The following is a 22,353-nucleotide window of genomic DNA, read 5'->3' on the forward strand; positions in this document are numbered from 1 at the left end:
GACATTTATGCTTTTTAATTAAATGGCTGGACAACTATTGGGTAGATTGCTATGAAATTTTCTCTGATTATTCAGGGTCCCCAGAGGATGAATTCTAACGACTGTGGTGATCCCCATCTGTTATCTACTTATCTAGTGAAATTTAAACATAATACCTCAATTTGTGATTAATTGTGTTAATATATTCATGGTTTCCAGACAATGAATACTAATAACTGATGATTTCCCAACGTATCCTCAAGCCCCCCAATAACTATTGATATGACATACTGGCATTTATATCCCCCTCAGGATGAATTCTTATAACATTGGTTAACCCCTCGTTTTCTTTTTTTCTTGTGTCACTACCTAGTCAAAATTTGAAATCATCCATTTGTGACTAAATACCTACAAAAATAAAAACATTTTCATTAGACGTTGCTTGTGTTTTGTGCTAATTAGCCAGTTTTAACATGCCAACACGGTAAACTAAGACGTTAAACATTTAAAACACTGCTAAACATGAGCATGTTATCAATTGTCATTCGGAGCATGTTTGCATGCTGATGCTGAATTTAGTACAGCTTCACAGAGCTGCTGGCATGGCTGTAGTACTTGTTACTGCTCTGATGGGAAGGTAAACATCAGCAAATTATTCAGAGCAACCTGTTTAACCATGATAAGTAAGACTATTTGATTTTCTCACCCCAAAAGTGTGCTATATTAATAAAGTGGATTGGATTGGAAACCTAACCACTAGTACTTCCTTGGGTTAAACTTTAATTTTTCTCTCTGTATTTTTACATCCGTTTTGCTCACTTATTGAGTCGATCACAGGATTACTTAGCATTTCTTTTGAGATAATGTTGAGAGCTATTTCATCACAGTTTGATAACACGAAACCATTATGACTGATAATGTCTAAATCTATTCTAAACATTGTGTTCTGGGTAGCACCTGTCCATCTCAGAATTCAAAAATGAACTTTCATTCAGGAACACGATTTGTTCTCATAATAACCAGAGGCACATTTTTTTCTCTGGGTCCTCTGTGTTCATCCCGGCCTTTTCAACAGGGAACATCTAATCAGCTCCTGTGTAATTGGAGCTGTGTTAAGATGATCTGCAGGAGTGGGATGTCGTCTCTAATCACACACACACACAATGTGAACTGTAGCGCTCCGGCAAGAGCAATTATTACTTTAACATTGGTACCTTTGGTTACAATGGAAAACAGCATGTCTGCAGGGAGTTGGGAACTTTAATAAGATGCTGTACATTTTCTCACTTTTTCACCTTATAACCTTTAAGAGAATGCATAATTATCAAGGCGTTGTGGTCTTTTTATCTGTCCAATGTAAAAAGTTTATCAGTGGCCACAGAGAAGGTTTGTGAGATTTATAATGCATTACACCTGACAGAATCATGCAGACTGTTTATTGGCCAGGGTTTTATGTTCTTCCCCAATGCGTACTCGAGATTTTCTCAGAACTGTCTTTGTTAAGTGGAAGTTCCTCGCAGCTTACTTTTTCGAGGAAAGAAAAATGCAAATATGTTTCGTATTACCTGGTTTGTTTCGCGTGCTTTGCCAACGTCTTGGTGATAGAAACTGAAAACCAGTGAGAATTACAGCTCGTCACGCTCATTTGCCGCTAGTTGAATGAAGTCTTTGAGGAGCATTTGGCTTCGTTTAGCACCAAGCTTTGCGCCTGTTGGGCAATCGACCAATTTCCCTTTACTGTGTCAGACAGGTGTCATTTCTTCCCAGTTCCTTTCCCTTCCTTTAAAAAAAAATTCAAAATGGTGCGTCACTTTGTGTTTGTTCTTGTCTTGCCCCTGAGGAATGATAAAGTGCTCTGTGCTTTTATAGACTTCAGCACTGCTGAGCGTGCGGCTGTCCAGCAAAGTAACTACTGCGTTGTCAAAGAAGTCCCAAAGTACAACAAGACTTTCAGTTTATTGCAGGGTCAGAAGGCCTTCTTCTTCCAACCACAGCGCCATTAAATCAAAGCTATCGGACAACGTCTCTTAAAACACAATTATGCTCTATTACGCTACATTTGACGTCAAAACAAGCCTGACTCAGGTGTTAAAATCAAACTAGAAAGGTTTTATTTGAAACTTTAATGTCCTGATAGATAAAAAATATATAGCCAGAACAGGAAATTAAAGCTGAAACAGCAGTGGTGTAATAGACATGGAACAAGAACTAAGCAGGCAAACCCTGTTGAAAAGCACAGGTAAACATTTCCAGTTCTTTCTTGTCTGTTTTTGATTGCAGATTACGCACATTTGCCATCTGCTTCCTTGATGCCTGTTGTCTTTTTATGGATGCTGATTATCTCAGCCAACGGCTAAATGCCGTCTCAAGCAGACATCTCATCAAAATGCATGTAAAGCTGGATACAGTCACTAAAATACTGATGATGTGTTTCTGTCTGCCAGTTATAAAAAGGGCATTTCAGTTCAATTTCAGATACAAATCTGAAATCCTATTTAAAAGGTCTGCATAGAACTGAGGAACTGAATTTGCAATGGCTGCAACAGCTCCTTTCAGAAATTGAAATACTGCTTTCAATCCTCTTGTTTATTAAAATTCAACGTCATTCCATTATTCTTTTTTCCTCTGAATGAGACAGAACTCCCTTACTGCTGTGTATAGATCTGCGACCAGGCTCACAGCTGTTGAGCAGGATTAGCCCAGCCCTTGTCCATTTCTTTCCGATCAAGCTATCTAATCTTATTACTTCACTAATTAACTGCAGCCAGTTGTATTTTTAGTATCTAGGTCAGCCTGGCATCCCCATGACCTGTGTGGACTGGCTGGATTTCTGTGGTTATGCACTAACTCTAAGTAATAACCCTTTGATAAGTGCTTTGCTTGCTTACTGATTGATACATCTCATTAGTGATTGAAGATCTTTTGGGTGGATGAAAAAATCAGGGTGATGAGCAACAGAGATGTTTCCAAAATGAAGATAAAATACCACAAATACAAAAGAAGTTACATTTTTGAGGGTTTTTCATAATTTCTTTGCTACAAGTAATGTTTTACTGTCATTTAAATGAAGCAGTGACCTTCAGGAGGACATGTCTTTTCAGACAGCTCAAAGGCAATCTTTAGACTAATGTGAAGCGACAGGAAGGATCGCCACTGACCTGCCCACACAGGCAAACATCTTGTCCAAAAACTTTCCTCTAAGAAACTGTCCCAGTCTGTTAAAGTCACGATAACATGAAAAAAATGACTACTACTTTATCTTTTGTCTTCTAACAACTGCAATTTATTCAGCAATAAGTGCTTGTTTAGTCCTAGCTCTTCACTCCCGAAACAAGTTTATGACAGCATATTTCATGGTTTCATAATGTGGTCCAGGGTTGCATTCTGATGGTTGGAATAAATCAGTTTTGAAACTTGCATAATTTGTGACTGAATTTGTGTGATTTGCGAGTTTAACCTCTGAACCTCAAGCAGTTCTATGAGCTTGTTTTTCTCTCTTTTTCCTCATTTTCCTGAACTTCTATGGAAGCAGCAAAGTCATGGCTAGACAAGTTGAAAAATGCCTTTCTTTTGCAATATAACACAGCTGTAATGCCATAAATCTTAGAAAAGAAAACATTTGCAAGTTGAATTTCTTTGTTAATTTGTTTTTGAAAAGATCTATATATACATTTTTTCTCACTGCCCACAATTGAAAAAAATGTGGGCACCACATGCTATACAAATAATAATTTAAAATGAATATTTACATTTACAAGTACTATATTTATTCTCTTGTATTAAGTCTTAAACTGCCCCTTTGCACTGTGTGGGAAGCCATATTTTTGCTCCATGTGTTTACAGTAAGCAATTTAAAAGAGTTGTTGTATATGACCTTATAAATGAGCTAATGTAGAAAAGTAGATTTGAAAAAAACAACAACCTAAAAACACAACATAGGCACAGTGAAAAGAAACCTGATTCTGATTTAAATGGTGAGCTGTGAATTGTTAGTCTTCCTACTCATGGTGACTGTTTTCTCAACCACGCTCTCTTTGTCTACTCTCTCAGTGCTGTGCAATCACACTCAAAATGAATCATCTGCCACTCTGAGTGCATTGTTTCTGACCAGGTTACCTGCTGCACCAGCACCAGTTCTGTACCAACCTAAACCCCCGGCTGAACCTCATCTCCACCACCGAGTTTGGACCCATTGCCCCGCTCCACAAGTGAAGAAAAACAAATGAGACCCTCATTTCTTTCCAAAAATACAGCAATGACACAGTGAAAGGCTTTTGTATAACAACCAAAAAAGACGGATAAGCAATGAAAGTTAGAATGCTTCAGTTGAGGAAAATGACAAGTGAATACGTGATGATAATTGTTAATGAGGTAATGAAAAGTATTTTAGGATATTACAAATTGTGTCATCACTGATACTTTAAATACTCTCCTACATTTCGCTCCATCCCCCTCAAATTATTTTGTGTTTTGAGGCATAAATTAATGATCATCATCATTTGCCACCCAACCCCCTAAAGTCTTCACTTGGATTCTTCTGTAGAAATGCTAATGTGACAACTGATTTACCAACAGCAATTTAGTTACATTCTAAATTTAGAACAGCACATCAGTGCCTTGTCCCTCGTAACAAGGCATGTGTAAAGGATGTGCGGAAGATCACACTTTGAGACCTGTGATTATTAATTTTCACTTCCAGACGCTCCCTGACACCTTGGGGGAGGAAACGTGACTGGTTAGGAGTTACCATAGCACTGACACATGGTTGACATTAATTTGGTGTGTGTGTGTGTGTGTGTGTGTGTGTGTGTGTGTGTGTGTGTGTGTGTGTGTGTGCAGGAATGCATGCATGCAACGATCTAAATGTACCTGTTGTTACGCCCCACCAGTCTTTCCATCTGCATTTGTGCAACACCTTTACTTCCCATTCTAGATGACATATCTGACTGATCCTGATGGAGCCTGAACTCTTTATTCTCTAAAGGAGATTCCAGCTCTGGTTACCACACTGACCACGCAACACTGGTCACCTGAAACCCAACACCTACAGCCACCTACAACCAGTCGGCTTCATTTGTCACTTTCACCACGCAGCTGTGCATGTAGATCGCTGGTACGCTCTGCTATATATCTTCTGCCTGAAGCACAGTTTGCGTCCCTTAGCCATGTGATGACTTATCAATAACTGCTGCAAACAGATGATGTTCATTATTTCACAGTGGGACCACATGCATACATTTTAGAATCAGAATAAAAATCATCTTTACACAGCATGAAAAAGGCACTGAGGCCAAAGGGGGAAAATGCAGCTCACATACAGTTTAATTAAACATTAGCATGAGACATTTAGAAATCAAAATATGCATTAAACATGCATAATCAGGCAGCCTATCACATTGCATGAAGCAATTCCCACCCACAGTTTTTTTTTCCACCAACTACAATGAGGAAGGTTGTGTTTCTTGTCATGGCTGCCACTAGCTAACCTTTTTCCATTTTTGCCTGATGAGGCTGGTGCTGGCTGGGCCTTTCAGTGAAGCTGTCTCCTCACTTTCACTGCGGAGTGCTGAGACACTCTGGCTCTCTGCCCTGCCAGCCTCCTCCTCCGCCTCCTCCTCCTCCTGCAGCCTTGCTTTGTCTCTGACTGCCCCACCTGCCCCGAACCCACTCCCTAAGCCCAAACCCCCCCCCCGAGGAGCCACAACAGCGCTCCATCCAGCGAAGATGTAAACTAAGCTAGCACAACACCAACACACCCTACTTCATTATTCATCTTCCCCCTTTAATGAGTTTTCCATCCACCTTCATGCCTATACCACAATTAAAGGAAACAATTATTGTGTTTTATCACTTTAATTTCAGTTTAACAAAATATTATCAGTAAATGTTTCCCTATGTGTAAAGTATAACAACCAATGTGAACGAATTAAATAATGGACTGGAGAATAGAAAATGAGGGAACATTTTTCAGCAGATAGGGTGCCCTAAAAACACACAGAACACAAGGTGCAGCATTGCAATTGATTCGTCTTCTATGCGCTCTCATTTATCTCTTGAAACAAATTACATTTAGCCAAAACTTTGCTTACTTTACAAAACTGGGTTCTTCAAAGTGTGCCGGCGGAAGTGTGTCATTTCCAGTTAGCTGATCAAATTATTTCGTATATTAATAATTTGATAATTAATCCTCCTCCGTGGCCCTCTTTTCCTTTTACACTAAAGAGCTGTCTAGGCTTTCACTGTCGTGCCAGGCCAAAAGATCGTGTGTCAATCACACAGATAATATGTTTGTTTACATACCACGATCATGAAAAGGAGGCCAGCTAAATATTTGATGGCTTCTTCGAGTTACCCAGGAACAGTCACCCTGTGACCCAACACTAGAGTTGGACCTCGGCACATCCAGTCATTGTTAAACACCTCTACAGAGCACTGGCTCACATTTGTGGGCACATGATTCTGGTTGGCAAATAACATAAAGCACTCTCAGTCTTTGTGCTTACTCTGCCCTCTGTATTGGACACAATGATGACTCTGAGCAACCAGTCGTCCTCAATGTGCTCTATCGACTCATTCAGTTACAGATGCTCCGCTACCGTATGCGAGGCGAAAATGGAAAGAAACTGAAAGAGCACAAAGAGTGAGAGTTTTCCAAAAAGTCTTGTTTATTGCAAGCTAATCATCACCTCATCGCCCCTGACCTCACTTTGACACACTCACATACGCTTCACACACTCTCTGCGTAGCATCCCAGTGGACAGAGTTTAACCAAGCATGCATCAGCACTCGTCTGCGCCCTCCACAGTGCAGGCATTCAACAATACTCGCTACACTACTCGAGTCAACCCACACACACCTCAGTCCTCCTCTATTCTCGGAGTAGCTACTCTGTGAGCTGAGACAATGTGAAACGTATAGTCCAAACAAAAGGCGAGAGAAAGACAAAGAGTGAGTGGGACGGGAGTGAGCAAGAGAGCTGGGGATGAGACAAATGTCTGCAGCTACATAAAAGGGCAATTAAGCGCTTAGTCATGAAAGAACATGTCATACTTTTTTTGTCTATATTGTGTCACTCCAAATATAACACCATAAAGGGAAATAGCTAATCATTGTCTGATATGTTTTGTTGTTTTGTCATTCCTCATTGATCATTGCCCTTTACAAACATTGTCTCCTTTAAAAATATATACCAATGGAGAATGAGTTACTGCTGACTTGCAAGGAAACTCAAACAACAAATTAGGAATGTACTGAAAACATTTTTCTCATTTATCCCGCCAGCATAGAGAGGATCATTCTTTTGGTCAAGTGCATGAGTGCAAACAAACGTAAACAATGTTATTTTAACATCACGGAACATCCGCGTTCTCACGTTTAACTATCAACTATCTCAACTATGTCACTTCCTGTCACCCTCATAACTACTTCACTTCCAGCATTTACTTACATTTATTTACTGTTTAAACCCTCTTTAATAATGGCCTCCCAAGACGTTTTTTGAGATCTTGTTGAGGAGTCGCAAGTCCATCAATCACCAGCTGCTTCGGTTACATAACAAAGGCATTTCCTGTAACCTGCTAAGCTAAAAACAAGAACATATTTCTGCCTATGTGGCGCATGTGCATTGCAGAACCTCGAGTTTGACCACAAGATCACCTTTGTGTTTGTCAATGTTACAAGCCTTTGCCAAAATAACACTGTTGCTGCTTTGAACTTATTGTGAAGGTCGGAAAATCAAACATCTCCATGTCTAGATTAATGATATTAACCAGAGTTGCACGCCAGTTGGGGAATTTCACGACCTGCTCCAGGAACTGTGTCTGGATGACTGCTAGTATGTTGCCACTTCAGCAGTACATACTCAAATAAACAGATTTTGCCGTGATTGATTTGGAAAAAACTGATATAAAATATGTCAAAATAACTACATCATGGTGTCGATGTGTAAAAAGTAGAAAGAACAAGACAACAACTTTTAAAATGCTTGTTTTTTTTTTTAAACCGAGTTCGGATCGATCACAGCTAACACCATTGAGTGCACTTTCTCATTTTAATATGCTCTAATAATACGTGTAATGTGACCTATTGGACATGAGATGGACACAAGCTAAATCTGCTGAAATGTCTTTGTTATTCATGGTTTGAGTCAAGGCTAATGGAGGCAACGTGTAGCAGCAGTCTGAAGAAATGTAGTGGAGTGTTTCATCAATGCCTCTGTCTTTTTGAGTGTTTAAACAATGTGGATCAAACCCTCTAAAAGATCTAATAGAAATCATTAAATCACAGAAAAACCCCACGAACCACTGAGATGTATTAAAATCTCAGAGGCTCCAGAAAATGCTTGAGTGCCTTTGAAATGAGTATATAGCATGACACTGATGAGGATGATTGCTCATAATTGAATCACTGGAGCACCAGTCCAATCAAGAACTAATAATTATTTAAATCAAATGTGCAACAAAGAGCTGCAGTTGTGGTTTTTACATTAGAAAGCATGGGAGCCTGTAAAGGTTGTAGCAGATAATTATGGCTGTGGTACTGTTAAAGGTAATTTACTGTGCTAGAATATAACAGCACTGTAGAAGGTTTAGTGATATAGTATGTTAAGGTCAGTAGAGTTAAATTTTAATCCTCATTAGAGATGATTTACCAGTACAGTAGTGCTATTATTTGCCTTATCTTGTGTGTTTTGACCGCGTTTGTAAAGGGAAAACAAGCTTTATATTTATTTAATGACGGTTCAAGTGTTCTCAGGACGGACAATGAGGTGAGCTGCATCAAAGCATCAAGGCAGGTTGACCAGGTAAGACGAGGAGATTGATTTCCCCATTTACAAGCATCTAATTACCTTATCGAAGCTCCTTAAGTACAACATTAGATGTCCAACTCCTGCATTATTCTTTACCCTATCATTTTCTTTTTCTTTTTTCCTGCTCCCACTGTTTCTTCCACCATATTCCCCCTAGGGTCTCTCTGAAACCCCTAAATAATGCACACCGAGTGAAGGGCTTTAAGGGGCCGTATGATGGATCACTCTCCTTTCTGGAGCTGTTGTATTCTTCTCATTCTGAAGCTTATTTATCATTTTCATAATGACACTGCTCTCAGGTGAATCTCTAAATATCTATATTTACACCAGACAACCTTTAAAAAGAACCCCCTTTTTTTCCATGATCCAGTTTTTAGTACATGACATCACTGCAAAAATGGGTCACATGCCTGCTTTGGGACTTTTATTTTGAAAGGTTTTTTTACTGACAGGGAAGTCAATAAACCACCAGTTATAGCATTACTTTTTAACACATATTTTTACAGAAATTCAGCCCGTCATTGGTTTTAATGTAAATCTGCAAAAGCCTGATTCAAAAACGTCTCTTTTGACATTAGTTTAAGGTTTTGGCACCAAGTCTTTTATGTAACACCACTAATCTAAAGCGTAATTAAGATATAAATGCAATAAAGTAACAGATAAAGATCCAACAACTTCAACAAGCTTTAAAGATGCATTTTCAGCGCATTATGAGAAGTTTATTGATTGTTTTAAATAACTTTTTGGCCTGTGAAAGAAGAGGAAAATACCCCAGAGATGATTTTTTTGCCAGTTGAATAATGCCTGAAACACACTGTATGTTGACACAAAGTTAAAATGAAACTTTAATGGTCCCCGTAGGGAAATCATCCAACTGCAGCAGTAAAGAACTAAATATATAAGAACAGAACAAATACCAATAACTGAATATATGGTTTCCAAATGTTTGTAAATATAATCTGAAGGTATCACATACACATAGCATGATCAAATGACTTCACTTTTTTTTTCTTCTAAATGCGTACTCTGTCCATACGGACAGGACAGATGCCTTGAGGTTAAATGTCCCCAGGAGGGACTCAGCTGTGTCAGTCTTCATGTCAAGAGCCAGAGATTAATATGGGCAACTAGAGCAGATCTATAGGAGGTTATTTAGAGGTTGTTGCAGCATCTGTATCATTTGTGTATTTTTGTGCATTTTTCCAAATGCAGGCTTAAATTTGCCTCATTAACACTATGCATGTTGTTGAATAAACCTCCTGTATAGTGGATTATTAAACAAACCACCCAATGTCAACATGGTGGGAGACACTCTCCACATTCTGCTACTGTTGCCAATTAAACACACAATATGTGATTTTCTGCCACTATGGGGTCTCGCAATCAAAACAACAACAAGAGGCAAGAGTTGTTGTCTCTGCCGCCATTGCAGTCAGTTTTTCCCAGTTAGGGTTCCTTCAGTATTCGTGTTTTGAAGATTTGCATGCGAAAAGTTTGATGGAAACACCAAAATCGGATAAAATATTTGAAAATGCTCATAAAAGTTTGAGGTGTTTTTTGTCTTTTTTCAAAAAATATTTAATGTACTAAATGGGAGGTGGAAACGCTTTTCACAAATACGTTCTCACGTAGCGAACATTTGACTCACATGACTGATCAGCTGTTCCCACTCTGCAGGTCAAGACGAGCTGATATGAAAGAACAATCACAACTTACTAAACACGTCTCCATTTTCTTTCTTGGGTGGCCAAAGTCTTCCGATGAGCAACCTCTTTATTGTTGTAATTTTTTCTCTCTCTCTACTTCTTCAATTGTTTACTGACGGATTAGCCTACAGCAATACATTACACTACCATCTTCTGACCAAAGTACATTTATGCAGCTTTGTTTATTTGCTCTAAACCAGTTGATGGAAATGTCCCTAATTCACATTTTATTTATTGCTAAAATTGCTTAGACTGTAATGGAAACATGGTAAAAGTTCATCATTCAGAAGGTTTTTTACTGGGTGCTGAATTATCCGCAGTCTCCTTCTCTCCAGAAACAAATGGTCCCAGTGATTGAAACTGGTAAAACACAAAATAAAGCAGTTTCACGTTACAAATCAGTATTTGTGCTGTTTAGTGGACACAGGATGTGTTGGATGGGCAGCAAACTGAGCTGCTTCTAGCACTTGTTTTTTTCTTCTGATAACTTTAGATCTAGATATCCGATGACATTGAATAAAGCAAGAAAATGCCCCAAAAATAAATAAAAATCTTAAAAATATATATGCATATATATTTGACAAGTGAACAAATTAAATGGACGATTATGTTGAAAAATAAATTAAGATTTCTCTAGGTTTGAACATTCTTGGAAACATGCATAATCTAAGAACACAAAACAAATAATAGCCTAGGCCATAGGTCACATACCATACCTTTAAATATACCTCTCAATGCAATGCCATGCAAGTTTGTTTATTCATCCACCTGTACAGTGTGGTGTTATAAAAGCTACTAACCAGCCACATCACCATACTGAAAGGCACTCTGCACACTCTACTACTGTGCTGCCAATTATGTCTGTTCAAAACAGAGAGTGAGCGCTCTGTTATTGAAGTGTTTCATGTTCTGTGTTTTCATGTATCAAAATCAATAGCATAAGCAGAGGGTTCACAGATCACAAGCTGGCACATTTCACATTCAAATAAGCAGCAGGCTTCCACACACGTTTACCAGCCACTCGCCATCTTCGCTGGAGTTAAATCATCTTTACACCTCCTGCTACAGAAGTAAGTGACAGTGTGTGGAAAGTAGCAGATTTCTGCTCATAGTTGTCAATGCACCACCCTTTATTTTATGGAGTAAGGCACTGGAAATGATTTGAAAAACTGTACAGCAAGTGAGCATGGTTCCTTGTCCATATTAAAGACGTAACATGTGCACCTTAATCTGTTCAGTCTCATGTAACAGCATCGAGATGTTTAATGAATGAAGCATCATCCTAGCAAGTGTTGAACAGGAATGCTATATATGAATGCACAGAGTGAGTCACTACTCAGCATTAATGTTAAAGCAGTCTGCCGCTGCAGCTGCTCTTCCATCCGTGGTCAATTATAGTGTGGACGGTCATTTATCACTGAGGTAATGTAGTCTCCAGACCAGAGAACAGAGACAGCAGCAGCAACCCCACACTTTAACACAGCATATTTACTGTGCATTTACGTGCGAGACAATCCTCAGAGAACAGAAGACTCGGGTGAGTTTCGTGGTGAGGTGGAAATGAATAATATTTCTAGCTCTTTTTATATTCAGTTTTTAATTGCTGGCTCTTTCCTGATTGTTTTTACTCCTGAGGGCATCCTAATATATTGAGCATCAGGTTTGTGTTGTATTTAATGTCACCTGAATGGTTTTGTCACATGCACAGCAAAGCCTGTGGTCCACTCATACTGTTACAGTTCAGTCACATTCAGTACTTAGTATGGTGTGACCCCTGGTGGCTAAAGGGTGAAGCGATCGGGTCAAACATTTTCTTTTATATTACTCCTCTAAATCTTTGTTTGCCCACTCTGACTCACAGTACACTGCATTATTGAGGGGAGTATCCTATCAATTTCCAATGTGTTGGTGTTTGATTACATTCTTTTCTTCGTTTTCATTTCTTCCCCCAAAGATTATTACTGTATTTTATCTTTTGAAGATGTGTTGGACAATTCTATTTTTTACATTTTTTTTCTGTTCAAATGTATATATGCATCAGAGACACTTTGAAACAGTGAGTTTATTAAAGTGATAGGTCACTCCAAAATCAAAAATATACTAGTATTTACACATTTAAGAGGTGAATATTGTACCTTTTTACACCATTACAATTACCTGCCAGCTTTAGTTACTTTTCAGGTCAAGATTTAACATGAAAAACATGATCAATTTAAAATGATTATGCATGTTTATAAATTAAAGCACATAAAAGTATATTTAGTAGTTAGCCCTACCTGGACAACAGTAAAATGTTGCTTACATAAATGCATTAAAAATAAAAATACAACAATACATTTTCCATATAAAATCTGAGTGGGTCTATTCTGCATAACGAGTACTTTTACTTTTGATACTTTAAGTACATTTTGATGCAGATACTTTTGTACTTTTACTGAAGTAAGTTTGGACTTTTACTTGTAGTGGAGTAATTCTGCAGTGTGGTGTAAGAATCAGGATACTTCTTCCACCACTTTTGTAGTGCTTTTTATCAATCTAGACTGTTTTATTATTATTGTCACACCGCAACAATTGATAAATAATACTAAAGGTAAGAATAAAATGTGTTTTTTCACCCCTGAGTTGAACAGTCTGTCTCATAATGGTCTACTTTTTGTAGACAACCCAGTTTAGCTAATTCTGATGTTGCTGCAGGCTCGTTTTCCAACTGTGTCTCCTCGTCTGACCCCTTGTCATTCAGTAGATTACTTTACAGACAGTCTCCCTTTAGTATTCTTTTACAAACCTTATTATCTGTGTGCGTCACGCATTAGGTCCTGTAGCACTGTGTAGGATCCGTGACTGTGTCTGAAACATAGTATCAGCCCTCTTCCTCTCCGTCCTCTGCAGTGCGAGGACATCTAAATAGGACATGTAAGTTCCATGTTTAAAGCGAGGCTGTTTAATTCTACCAGGATACTATTGAAGACGCCTGAGGGGGCGGTCTGGTGTGTCAGCCACTGGACTGACGTCACTCACATGCACTTTTTCTTCACTCTGCGTCCATTGGGCTCCATCATGTGGCTGCATGCAGGCCAATGTGGTGCTGGGGGAAAAAGACAATTGACCTCAGAAAGTCCTAGAAGAGAGAGGACTGCGCTTATCAAGGTGACTCAGTCCAGAGTACGGAATTAAAATTATCTGATAAAGTCTATACTGTGAGCTCTGGGGTGTTACAGTTCAGTGATATACAGTGCAGCACTCTATCAGAGAACAATACTGAACTGTAAATGTGTGCCCCGCTGAGATTATCACAAGTCATGTTTGCTGATCCACATTTTTGGTTTTCCACTCGCTGCTGGAAAGTGGAGCAGAACATAATATATACTTTAGTCCCCACAGAATACATCAGCTGCAGAGGGCTTTTCAAGTACATTTGGGCTTCAGCCAACTCACTGAAATGAACCACATTTTTCATGTGGAAGCACTAATAAATAACCTATTTTTTAATTATTAGTGCACTTTTAGTTTAGGGAACAAATCAAATCTTTAGCAAACTGTTGTTCATAGAGTGTAATCATTATTCATTTTTTTAAATGCCTCTTCAGCAGTTCATTGGTAACCTTGTATTTTTGTTTTATAGTAGCAGTAGCATTCATTGCACATACAGTGAAAAAAAAGATCCTGTACATGTTGGTAAGTTCCTGTTTGTAATAAAACTGCTCCACTGCTATTAGCAAAGACCACACACACAAAACAGAGCCCCTGTTGTTCATCATTGGCATGAAACGAGGCAGTGGTTCATGGTCAGTAGAAGTAGAGCAGAACATTTTAAAACAATTTGTACATTATAGTGGTATGAGTAATTGCTCAATAGTCTGCACTCTCAGTATTCAGGAGATTCTAACACAAGTCACACTGAACCGTGAGCTGCAGATTCGACCCCATCTGCAGGTCACTGTCACTATTATCGTCTGAATGAATCAACAGGTACATGAAATGAAAAAAGTTCCTTTCAGCTCTGATTTCTAAATAGAACTGCTCTTTCACCACACTGGATTCATTATTATGGTGGAATACAAAAGAAATATCAAACTAAACCTGATTTGCAAATTCTTTGCAACCTCCATTCAACTGAATACAGTACAAAGACAATGTATCTAATGATCATACTAATTGTAAGTATACACTCATTCTTAATTTGATGCATTTTGTTTTTATTTATATTTTACCCAGCATCTTAACTTTCTTTTTCCTTTCATCGCAAACATTACACATTTGTCGTCTGTATTCATCCCCTCTCTGTTCCTGTTTTGAGGACTTCCCGAAAAGCTTGTTGTAAATTCTACCTCATGTTATTGCGTTGCTCGGAAGTCTGTAATGATGAAAATGCACTGAACCGTAAATGTCCCTTGCTTCTGTCTGCCTCCCCCAGTCCTTCCTCTTTAGTTTTTCAGAACAGGAAGTACACCACCTGCGTAAACTACAATGGCTCAGAATTTTAGATGACTGAAATATGACTTGTTTCCCAATTTCCTCTGTTGTTGCCAACATTCCTGGAGTTTATTTCAGTTTCTGTTTGAATAAACAGGCCACTTATTTGAAAAAGGAGAGGAATGGGGTCCTGAAACAGTGCATGCTGGAAAACAGAGAACATTGCTTTGTGTATTTAGATACATTTAGAATTCTTAATTTCAATTCACAAATATATTACTAGAATAAAAGAGCTGAAAACAACTTTGTTTTTATCAGTTGTGAAAGAATGTGAAGTATTTATTACAACAATTTCACACAGAAAAATAAATAAAATATACACCTTGATCTTATATTACAGGTAACTCGACGCTAACAGCTTTCCTGAGCTGAACAGAAGCAGACACTCGTCAGTTAGTTTGAACTCACATTTAAGCTGTTTACAGTAAAGGATGACAGTGACAAGTGGCTTTTTTTCCTGAATGACGGGCGTTCTTGCATCATTGAGTGCTTGCAACAAATCAGCCCATGAGATCAGCTTGTGACTGCACTCTAGTTTCCTGCCCATGGTAACTTGAACTCTTGGCGAGGATCGAGGATATCGAGCATCAGGTCTCGTCATGTGACTGTAAGTATATTGGCTTGGCTTGCTTCCTCAGGCGCTGCTGTGCTCGCAGCTTCCTGCCTTTCTGAGTCGCCAGTCCCATTGGTGGCAGGTACGTCTGCAGGAATGTTCACAGTCGAAATAACTGAATGAAGTTTCTCAACAACACAAAAATTGACAAATATCTATTTTCTGATAAATTGTTATTACTTACAGCCCTTGGAAATGGGTTCCTGTAATGTAGACCTGTGGAAAAAAGGGAGTGTCAGTCACTGATCCAAAGCCAGAAAGCTTTCTATTCAGCAGTCCTGCATGGTCCTACACAGACAAGCTGATTTCTCAGTGTATGGAGGAGTTCTGGGGTGTTTTAATTAGTTAGTTGGGTTTTTTTTTGCCTGATTTACCTCTTCCATAGGCAAGATGTTAACTTTTGTTAAAGTATTCCTGTGTTCAAATTATAGCCCCCATAATCTAATGGGAGAACAAGCTGATTTTTTAAATATTGCCTCTTTGCCCACAACTGAACTAATCCCATATATTGTATATAAAAATACAAACTTAAAAACTCATCAAGCATGCATTAGCATTACAATTTTTCTTATATGTGTAATTACAGCCGGTTTTGTAGAGCTGGGCGCTATGACCATCTTCTTTTCGGATTTAGGTTATTTCATATCTTGACAACAATATATGCACAAGCCATTATTCCTTGAGGCCACCCTTGAACGGTTCCTGCTTCCCTGTTGTCCATTATCTCTCAGCCTTGCACATACAACACTTGGCTCAGATGTAATGCTAATGTTCTGCTAGCAAGTTTAAAGTCAATAACACTGTGTACGGTTGTCAAACAGTAAATATATTACAGTTTGTTATACAACAAGACTAGCTAGATAAATCTTGATATAGATTTTGGTGTAAACAAGTGATATATACAGGCTGACGTGGCGAGTTGAATATTGAGACGATTGCCTATGTTGAAAATTCAGAGGGACAGGGGGCTTCTTGCAGCTTGTGTGTTCTGTGGTGTTTAGAGGATGAGGCTTGAACAATGATACTCAGTGTTGGAAATAATAATTAGATCCCTGACCATGACAGTCTACATGTCGAGGTATCCTTGGGCAAGACAACTTGCTCCAGATACTGCGTTCATTAGGGTGTGAATGGATTCCTGAATGTGGCAGGTAGACTCGACCACCAGTATGAATGTGTGTGTAAACGGGAGAATGAGCACTGCCGAGAAATCTCTAAACAAGCCCTATACAAATGTGAATGGATATTTTAACTGAAACTGAAATGGATATTGGGGCTACACGGTGGTCCACTCCTGGGATTCTTCTGTGTGGAGTTTGCATGTTCTCCTCGTGTCAGCGTGGGTTCTCTGCCTTCTTCCCACAGTCCAAAAACATGCAGCTTAGGTATAATTGGTGACTCTAAAATTGCCCGTAGGTGTGAATGGTTGCAATCCCAGTTTGGATGAGCAGTACAGGATAATGAATGAAATGGATACCCTGCAGCCAATCAGAATTGAATATTCACCCAAACCATGTAATCACAATGTTACATTTTTTTGGGTAATTCTGTATGAAATAATGACATGGTAAAACCTATTTTTGTATACTTTTACATGCTATACTATTTTTCTACAGATAGCTCCAGCTGCGCTTCCACATGCCAAAACAATATATATTCGGCTGACATTTCTATATCATTTTGAAGATCTTTATATCGTCATACCGGCCAGCCCTATGACAACATAAATCCTGCTCATACTGTCGGTTGTCAAGCACTCAGATGATTATATCAATGTTTATTCCTCTACTTACTCATGCTGAAACACTCGAGACTTTCATCTGAACTTGTTTCTCAGTGACAAATACCTCATCTAGATGTGTTATATAACTAGATATATTGTCCCTGATATAAATGTTGATTTGATTTCTATTTGATAAATAGAAAACATGGAAGGCACAAAATAGTATTACAGTTACTGAGATCGAGTATTATGTAAGGAAATGTGTGGCACCTCTCCACTCTTACCTATTTCTATCCTTGCTTCACATTCTTCTATACACTTCTTTATTGATTCTGGATCTGTGAGCTGAGAAAAAGAAACAATTAGTCATACAAACTGACATAAAAATACTGCTTTTTCATCCTTGAGCAGCATGCTGTCGTTCACACCTGTTGGTTCTGTCTGAACAAAGAGCGGGCCTCCTGAAGTATGTATTTTCTCTCAGTCGATGTGTCGCTTGTAACTCTGCTCTCTGCCTGCCAGCTTCGAGCGATGCGAAACACCCGCATGTACAGTGACAACACCGTCCTGCGAGTGGAGGCCGTCATCAGGGCTCAATAACGGCAGGTACCTGCATAATGAAAGGGTTTAAATTGTACAGAAAGGAATATTGGCATTACAAACCCTCTTACTGTTTTGTGTGTGTATGTGTGTATAAACGTAATTTTCCTGCAAACAAATGTGTTTTTGTTAACAGGGTTAAAGCCATTACAATAATTATTAAAACCTTGTGTCAGTTAAACTTATTTATTTACTTTGTTCATTTATCGCTCTGTCTGCAGGGACACTGTATCACACCAAAGGCCTCTAGTTTTGATACCTATTTGCTGGACATTAGGTACATCACTTACATTTATGACCGAATTATCAAAAAAAAGGTTTATTGGTACCTCGGGGTCATATTAATCCAAATCAGATTTTTTTTGCCAATTAAGTGTGTACAGATACAAGGATTTTGACTTCCACATATGTAACTTTATACTTTTACTTTATTACATTTTAGAGGTAAATATTGTACTTTTTACTCCACTACATTTAGCTGACAGCTTTTTATTACTTTTCATGTCAAGATCAATTTAAAAAGATTATGCATGTTTATAAATTAAACTACATAAAAGTATATTAGGTAGTTAAAATGAGCCCTATCTTGACAACAGTAAACTGCTGCTTACATAAATGCATCAAGCATAATAATACAATAATATATTTAGAATATATGTAACAATCTGAGTGTGGACATTCTGCATAACGTGTACTTTTGATACTTTAAGTACATTTTGATGCTGATACTTTTGTACTTTTACATAAGTACATTTTGAATGCAGGACTCGACTAGTAGTGGAGTAATTCTGCAGTGTGCTATTAGTAGCCTACTTTTACTTAAGTAATGGATCATAATACTTCTTCTACCACTGTCAACAGTAGATGTCACTAAAACCAACACAGCGTTGTTATATAGCTTGTTACATGATTTAATGCAACGTATTAATCGGATGTTCTGACATGTGTTGAGATTAAGGGATGTGTTGAGGAAGAATATGATATAATGCCATTATGTATTTGTAAGAATTCTTGTTTATCAAACAGAAAACATGACGCAACATTGCAGCTAACTATCGCAGTAAAGAAAGGAGATTAGATGAATAGATTAGATTAGATTCAACTTTATTGTCATTCCACATGTCACAAGTACAAAGCAACGAAATGCAGATAGCATCTAACCAGAAGTGCTTAAGTAATAATTAAGTGAATCATAGTGCAATATATACAGGAATGAACTATATAAAAATGCGGTATATACAGGTATGGAATAGCGAGACGAGTGCAATTCACCGTAACGACAGGCACTGGCGTTTTCACTCATTTATAATTGATTTAATATTACAAACTGTGACCTACCGAGTGTGTCTGAAGAGGAGCTAGTTTGACGGCGGCTTGCTAGGACAGCAGAACAACATGTGTCGCCTGGTGATGACGTTTTTCTGAACTGGTTTCTAAACTGAAAAAAAATCATGAGAATAAACGAGTGCCTCCACTTATAACTGTAGAGAAAGTTGGAGACCAATTTAAAATAGTAACACCATCGCTACAATTCTACAATTAATTGACCCATTTCAGATCACTTATAAAGAGGTTTTGACACATTTTCAAGCGTTAATTTTTTTTTTCTCTGAAGGGTTTCTGTAAAATGTCATCAACAAAACATGTGCTACAGTAATTTATTTCGTTATAATGTATTCAACTGGGTGTAATATAGTATCCCCAAGTATACCACTTTGTTAATATAAAAGATGTGTGTTATCGCAGAGATGAGGATCAGCTGTTGTAGGCAGGAGGAAGTGATGCAGGAAAATGCCACAATGTAGCTCCACTCAATGACTAAAAGGGGGAAGCACAAAGAAATTGGCTGCTTTAGTCCGAGATGGTCCTTTAACTTAACTTCAAAGAGCCACCATCATTCCAAGCGCATTCAATAGCACACCCTGGTTGCTAGCTTTTTCACTTATTGTTTTCTAAAAGCGGAGTTGAATTCGATATTGATGTGTGAAGTTTTTGTCAGCTGCCAGCTAGTTAGCTAGCAATCTGAGTTAAACGCGACGAGTTTTGCCTCAGTTCGCTTCTGGTGGTATCATACGCTACCTTGGTCAACTTACTAACTAACTGTAATTTTTACTGGCGTTCCTGAAGTGATGTACATCCAACCTCTCACAGTAGGATTTTACAAAAAGGTAAGTTTCTTCACGATCATAAGTGTGGTGTTTATCGGTGTCTTAATCGAAAGACCTAGCTTAGCCGATAGCTAACTTTTAGTTAACCGAGCTGATGCTAGCTAGCTATGGCGACGTCGTCAGGGCCATAGATGTCTATGGTCAGGGCCAGGCAGGTTTGATGTAAATGGTGATGTCTCGTTAATCGATTATAGCTTCACCACCAGAACCATATGAATTAGTGGATAGATGACACTAGCAGGTGTAAATGGTTATTTAAACACTGTTTACATGACATTCGGGAGTGTTGTGCATGTGCTGTTAAGCTCACTTGATCCTGTTTGTGCTCGAACATAACTTGGTAAAATAAGGTTAATGCTAGCTGACGTTAATAAAGGTCAGCTATCTAACCTGGCTGAGGCTATGCTTTGACAAGAGTTGCAAATATCTTCCATTCGTACTCTAGCTCAACTTTGTTGTCTCACACAGTTTTAGCTTAGATAAACTCATGGCTAAATACTAAAGTGTCCGGCTAACATGGCATGCTTAGCTTGATTATAAATAAAAGTTGTAATGATTAGGCCTTAAGACGTCCATCGGATGTTGGTTAACACCAGGTGAAGTTTGCCAGAATGAGCCAGTGAGATTTGTCTCGACATGCCCAGTTCAAGGATCAGTGCTGCCCATTTGCTCCGATTATGATATTTTCATTATTGTGTTTATACCAATTATCATGGCTTGGTAAAATCATTGACCATCCCCACAGAGAGCAAAAGTTGGTTTCAGAAATAAATCAAATTGTTACAAATTTAAGACAGAGCATCCAGTGAGAAGTCTATCAGTGGAAAAGCCCCCTTTAAGCCCACACTGCACAATCTCTCTTCAGTGCAAATGCTTTAATAACATTTCCTTTGCAGTTATACATCAGTAATTGAATAATCCTGCAATGAGGCAAACTTTAGTTGTGCTCAAATTACATATTCTTAGCATGTTGACAAAAATAGTCCTGCAGGTTTGGGAATGATGAGCTATCACTTTCTGCTTATGATGACAAGATAATGTGTCTTTTCAGCATTGCGGATGTCAAGGTCACAGTGATGGAGCAGAATAGAAAGACACTTTGATCTGTGGCCAATGCCGTCAGAGGAATTGTCTGTAAGTAATTTCTACTTAATAAATGATCAAACACTTGTAGAGCTGGGTGATATGTACAAAATCTTCAATAGGAATATAGGTATTTTTAATATCTCGATAACGATATGTATCATAACGTGTGTGTTTTTTTTCTGGTAATTTAATTTTTTAAAAAGCTATACATAATAACCACTTGTATTTTTGTATACTTTGAATTGGCAGCAGTAACAGCTTCTCAAAGGTTCACTCCACTCACAAGCGAAAGGATCAGTACATAAAGCATTGTACAAATTACATAAGTGTTGATGAGTTCAACTGCTGTTATTTTGGCAATTCGATAGAAACCATGTAGAAGAATATATGACAGACATTTCTATGTTGTCATATCACCCAGCCCTAAACACTTGATGACCTCATACATTTAATGTGTATAGATGTTATAGCAGAATCATTGATTGCATAAACTTGCATATTAATGAGGCTACATTGAGAGTAATAGGTAGAAAAGATGATGCTTTTACACTTTTTACGGACAAGTTTAAATTACTCCAAACCCCAGTTTATATTCAGTTCAATAATCAGATTTTCATCCTTCTCTCAAAAAAAGCATCTGATGTCCTTACTTGCTTATTGCATGTTCTTCCACCTTTATCCTAAAGTTATTTTACTTGTCAATCACAACTTTAGTTACTGCTGTGGCAGTGATGTTACTCTTCAGTGTGAGATGATTCCCCTTATCTGTTCTATATGTACATGCACTTTTAAAAGCCTGTTAAAAAATAACTGAAAAAGGACACACATGATGAGGTAATCATGTTGGGTTTAACTGCACAACTGCATAACAGTGCATTTTGGGAGGTTGGGATAAATCACATGAAGGATAAAGATAATGAGTGCTATAAAATGGCTTAGAAAATATTTATCTGTCTCCGTTGACAGACATAGTAGCTCTACAGTCTTGGTTTATGGTTGCTATTTTAACAAGTTGTCCATTTCTGTGATATTTTTTTCCATCTGCTACCATTACTGCTGAGGTGTTGTTTACATATTATAAAACCTGGTAAAACTAACTCTGCCAAACGGTGATTGTCTGGTACTGTTTTCACTCCTGATACCAAGCACAGATAAATGTGTGCTTTCTGTGGATATAGTGCACCGTGAAATGAAAC

At 38.2% G+C, this 22,353-nt stretch overlaps 2 protein-coding genes across 3 annotated transcripts in view; one reads left to right on the forward strand and one right to left on the reverse strand.

The window, feature by feature from the left end:
* Positions 1-14,745: 14,745 nt before the first annotated feature.
* Positions 14,746-19,349, reverse strand: lyrm1 (LYR motif containing 1). 2 transcript variants are annotated; one of them, XM_059324814.1, is made up of 5 exons: positions 19,242-19,349; positions 17,732-17,913; positions 17,588-17,648; positions 15,765-15,796; positions 14,748-15,668 (listed from the first exon to the last, which is right to left on the reverse strand). In XM_059324814.1, exons 2-5 carry the CDS (start codon positions 17,888-17,890, stop codon positions 15,555-15,557), a joined length of 366 nt encoding a protein of 121 aa, XP_059180797.1. In that variant the 5' UTR covers positions 17,891-17,913; positions 19,242-19,349; the 3' UTR covers positions 14,748-15,554. The 2 variants fall into 2 exon arrangements, with proteins under 2 accessions (XP_059180798.1, XP_059180797.1); XM_059324815.1 differs by lacking the exon at positions 19,242-19,349 and having other exon boundaries at positions 14,746-15,668; positions 17,732-17,890.
* Positions 19,350-19,692: 343 nt separating this feature from the next.
* Positions 19,693-22,353, forward strand: part of dcun1d3 (defective in cullin neddylation 1 domain containing 3) — a 7,755-nt gene continuing 5,094 nt past the window's right edge. The window contains exons 1-2 of the mRNA XM_059325257.1: positions 19,693-20,071; positions 21,123-21,205. The gene's annotated coding sequence lies outside the window, so the exon portion shown is untranslated. The remainder of the gene's footprint in view (positions 20,072-21,122; positions 21,206-22,353) is intronic.

Source organism: Centropristis striata, chromosome 21 (genome assembly GCF_030273125.1).
Source record: "Centropristis striata isolate RG_2023a ecotype Rhode Island chromosome 21, C.striata_1.0, whole genome shotgun sequence".
Lineage (NCBI taxonomy): Eukaryota > Metazoa > Chordata > Actinopteri > Perciformes > Serranidae > Centropristis > Centropristis striata.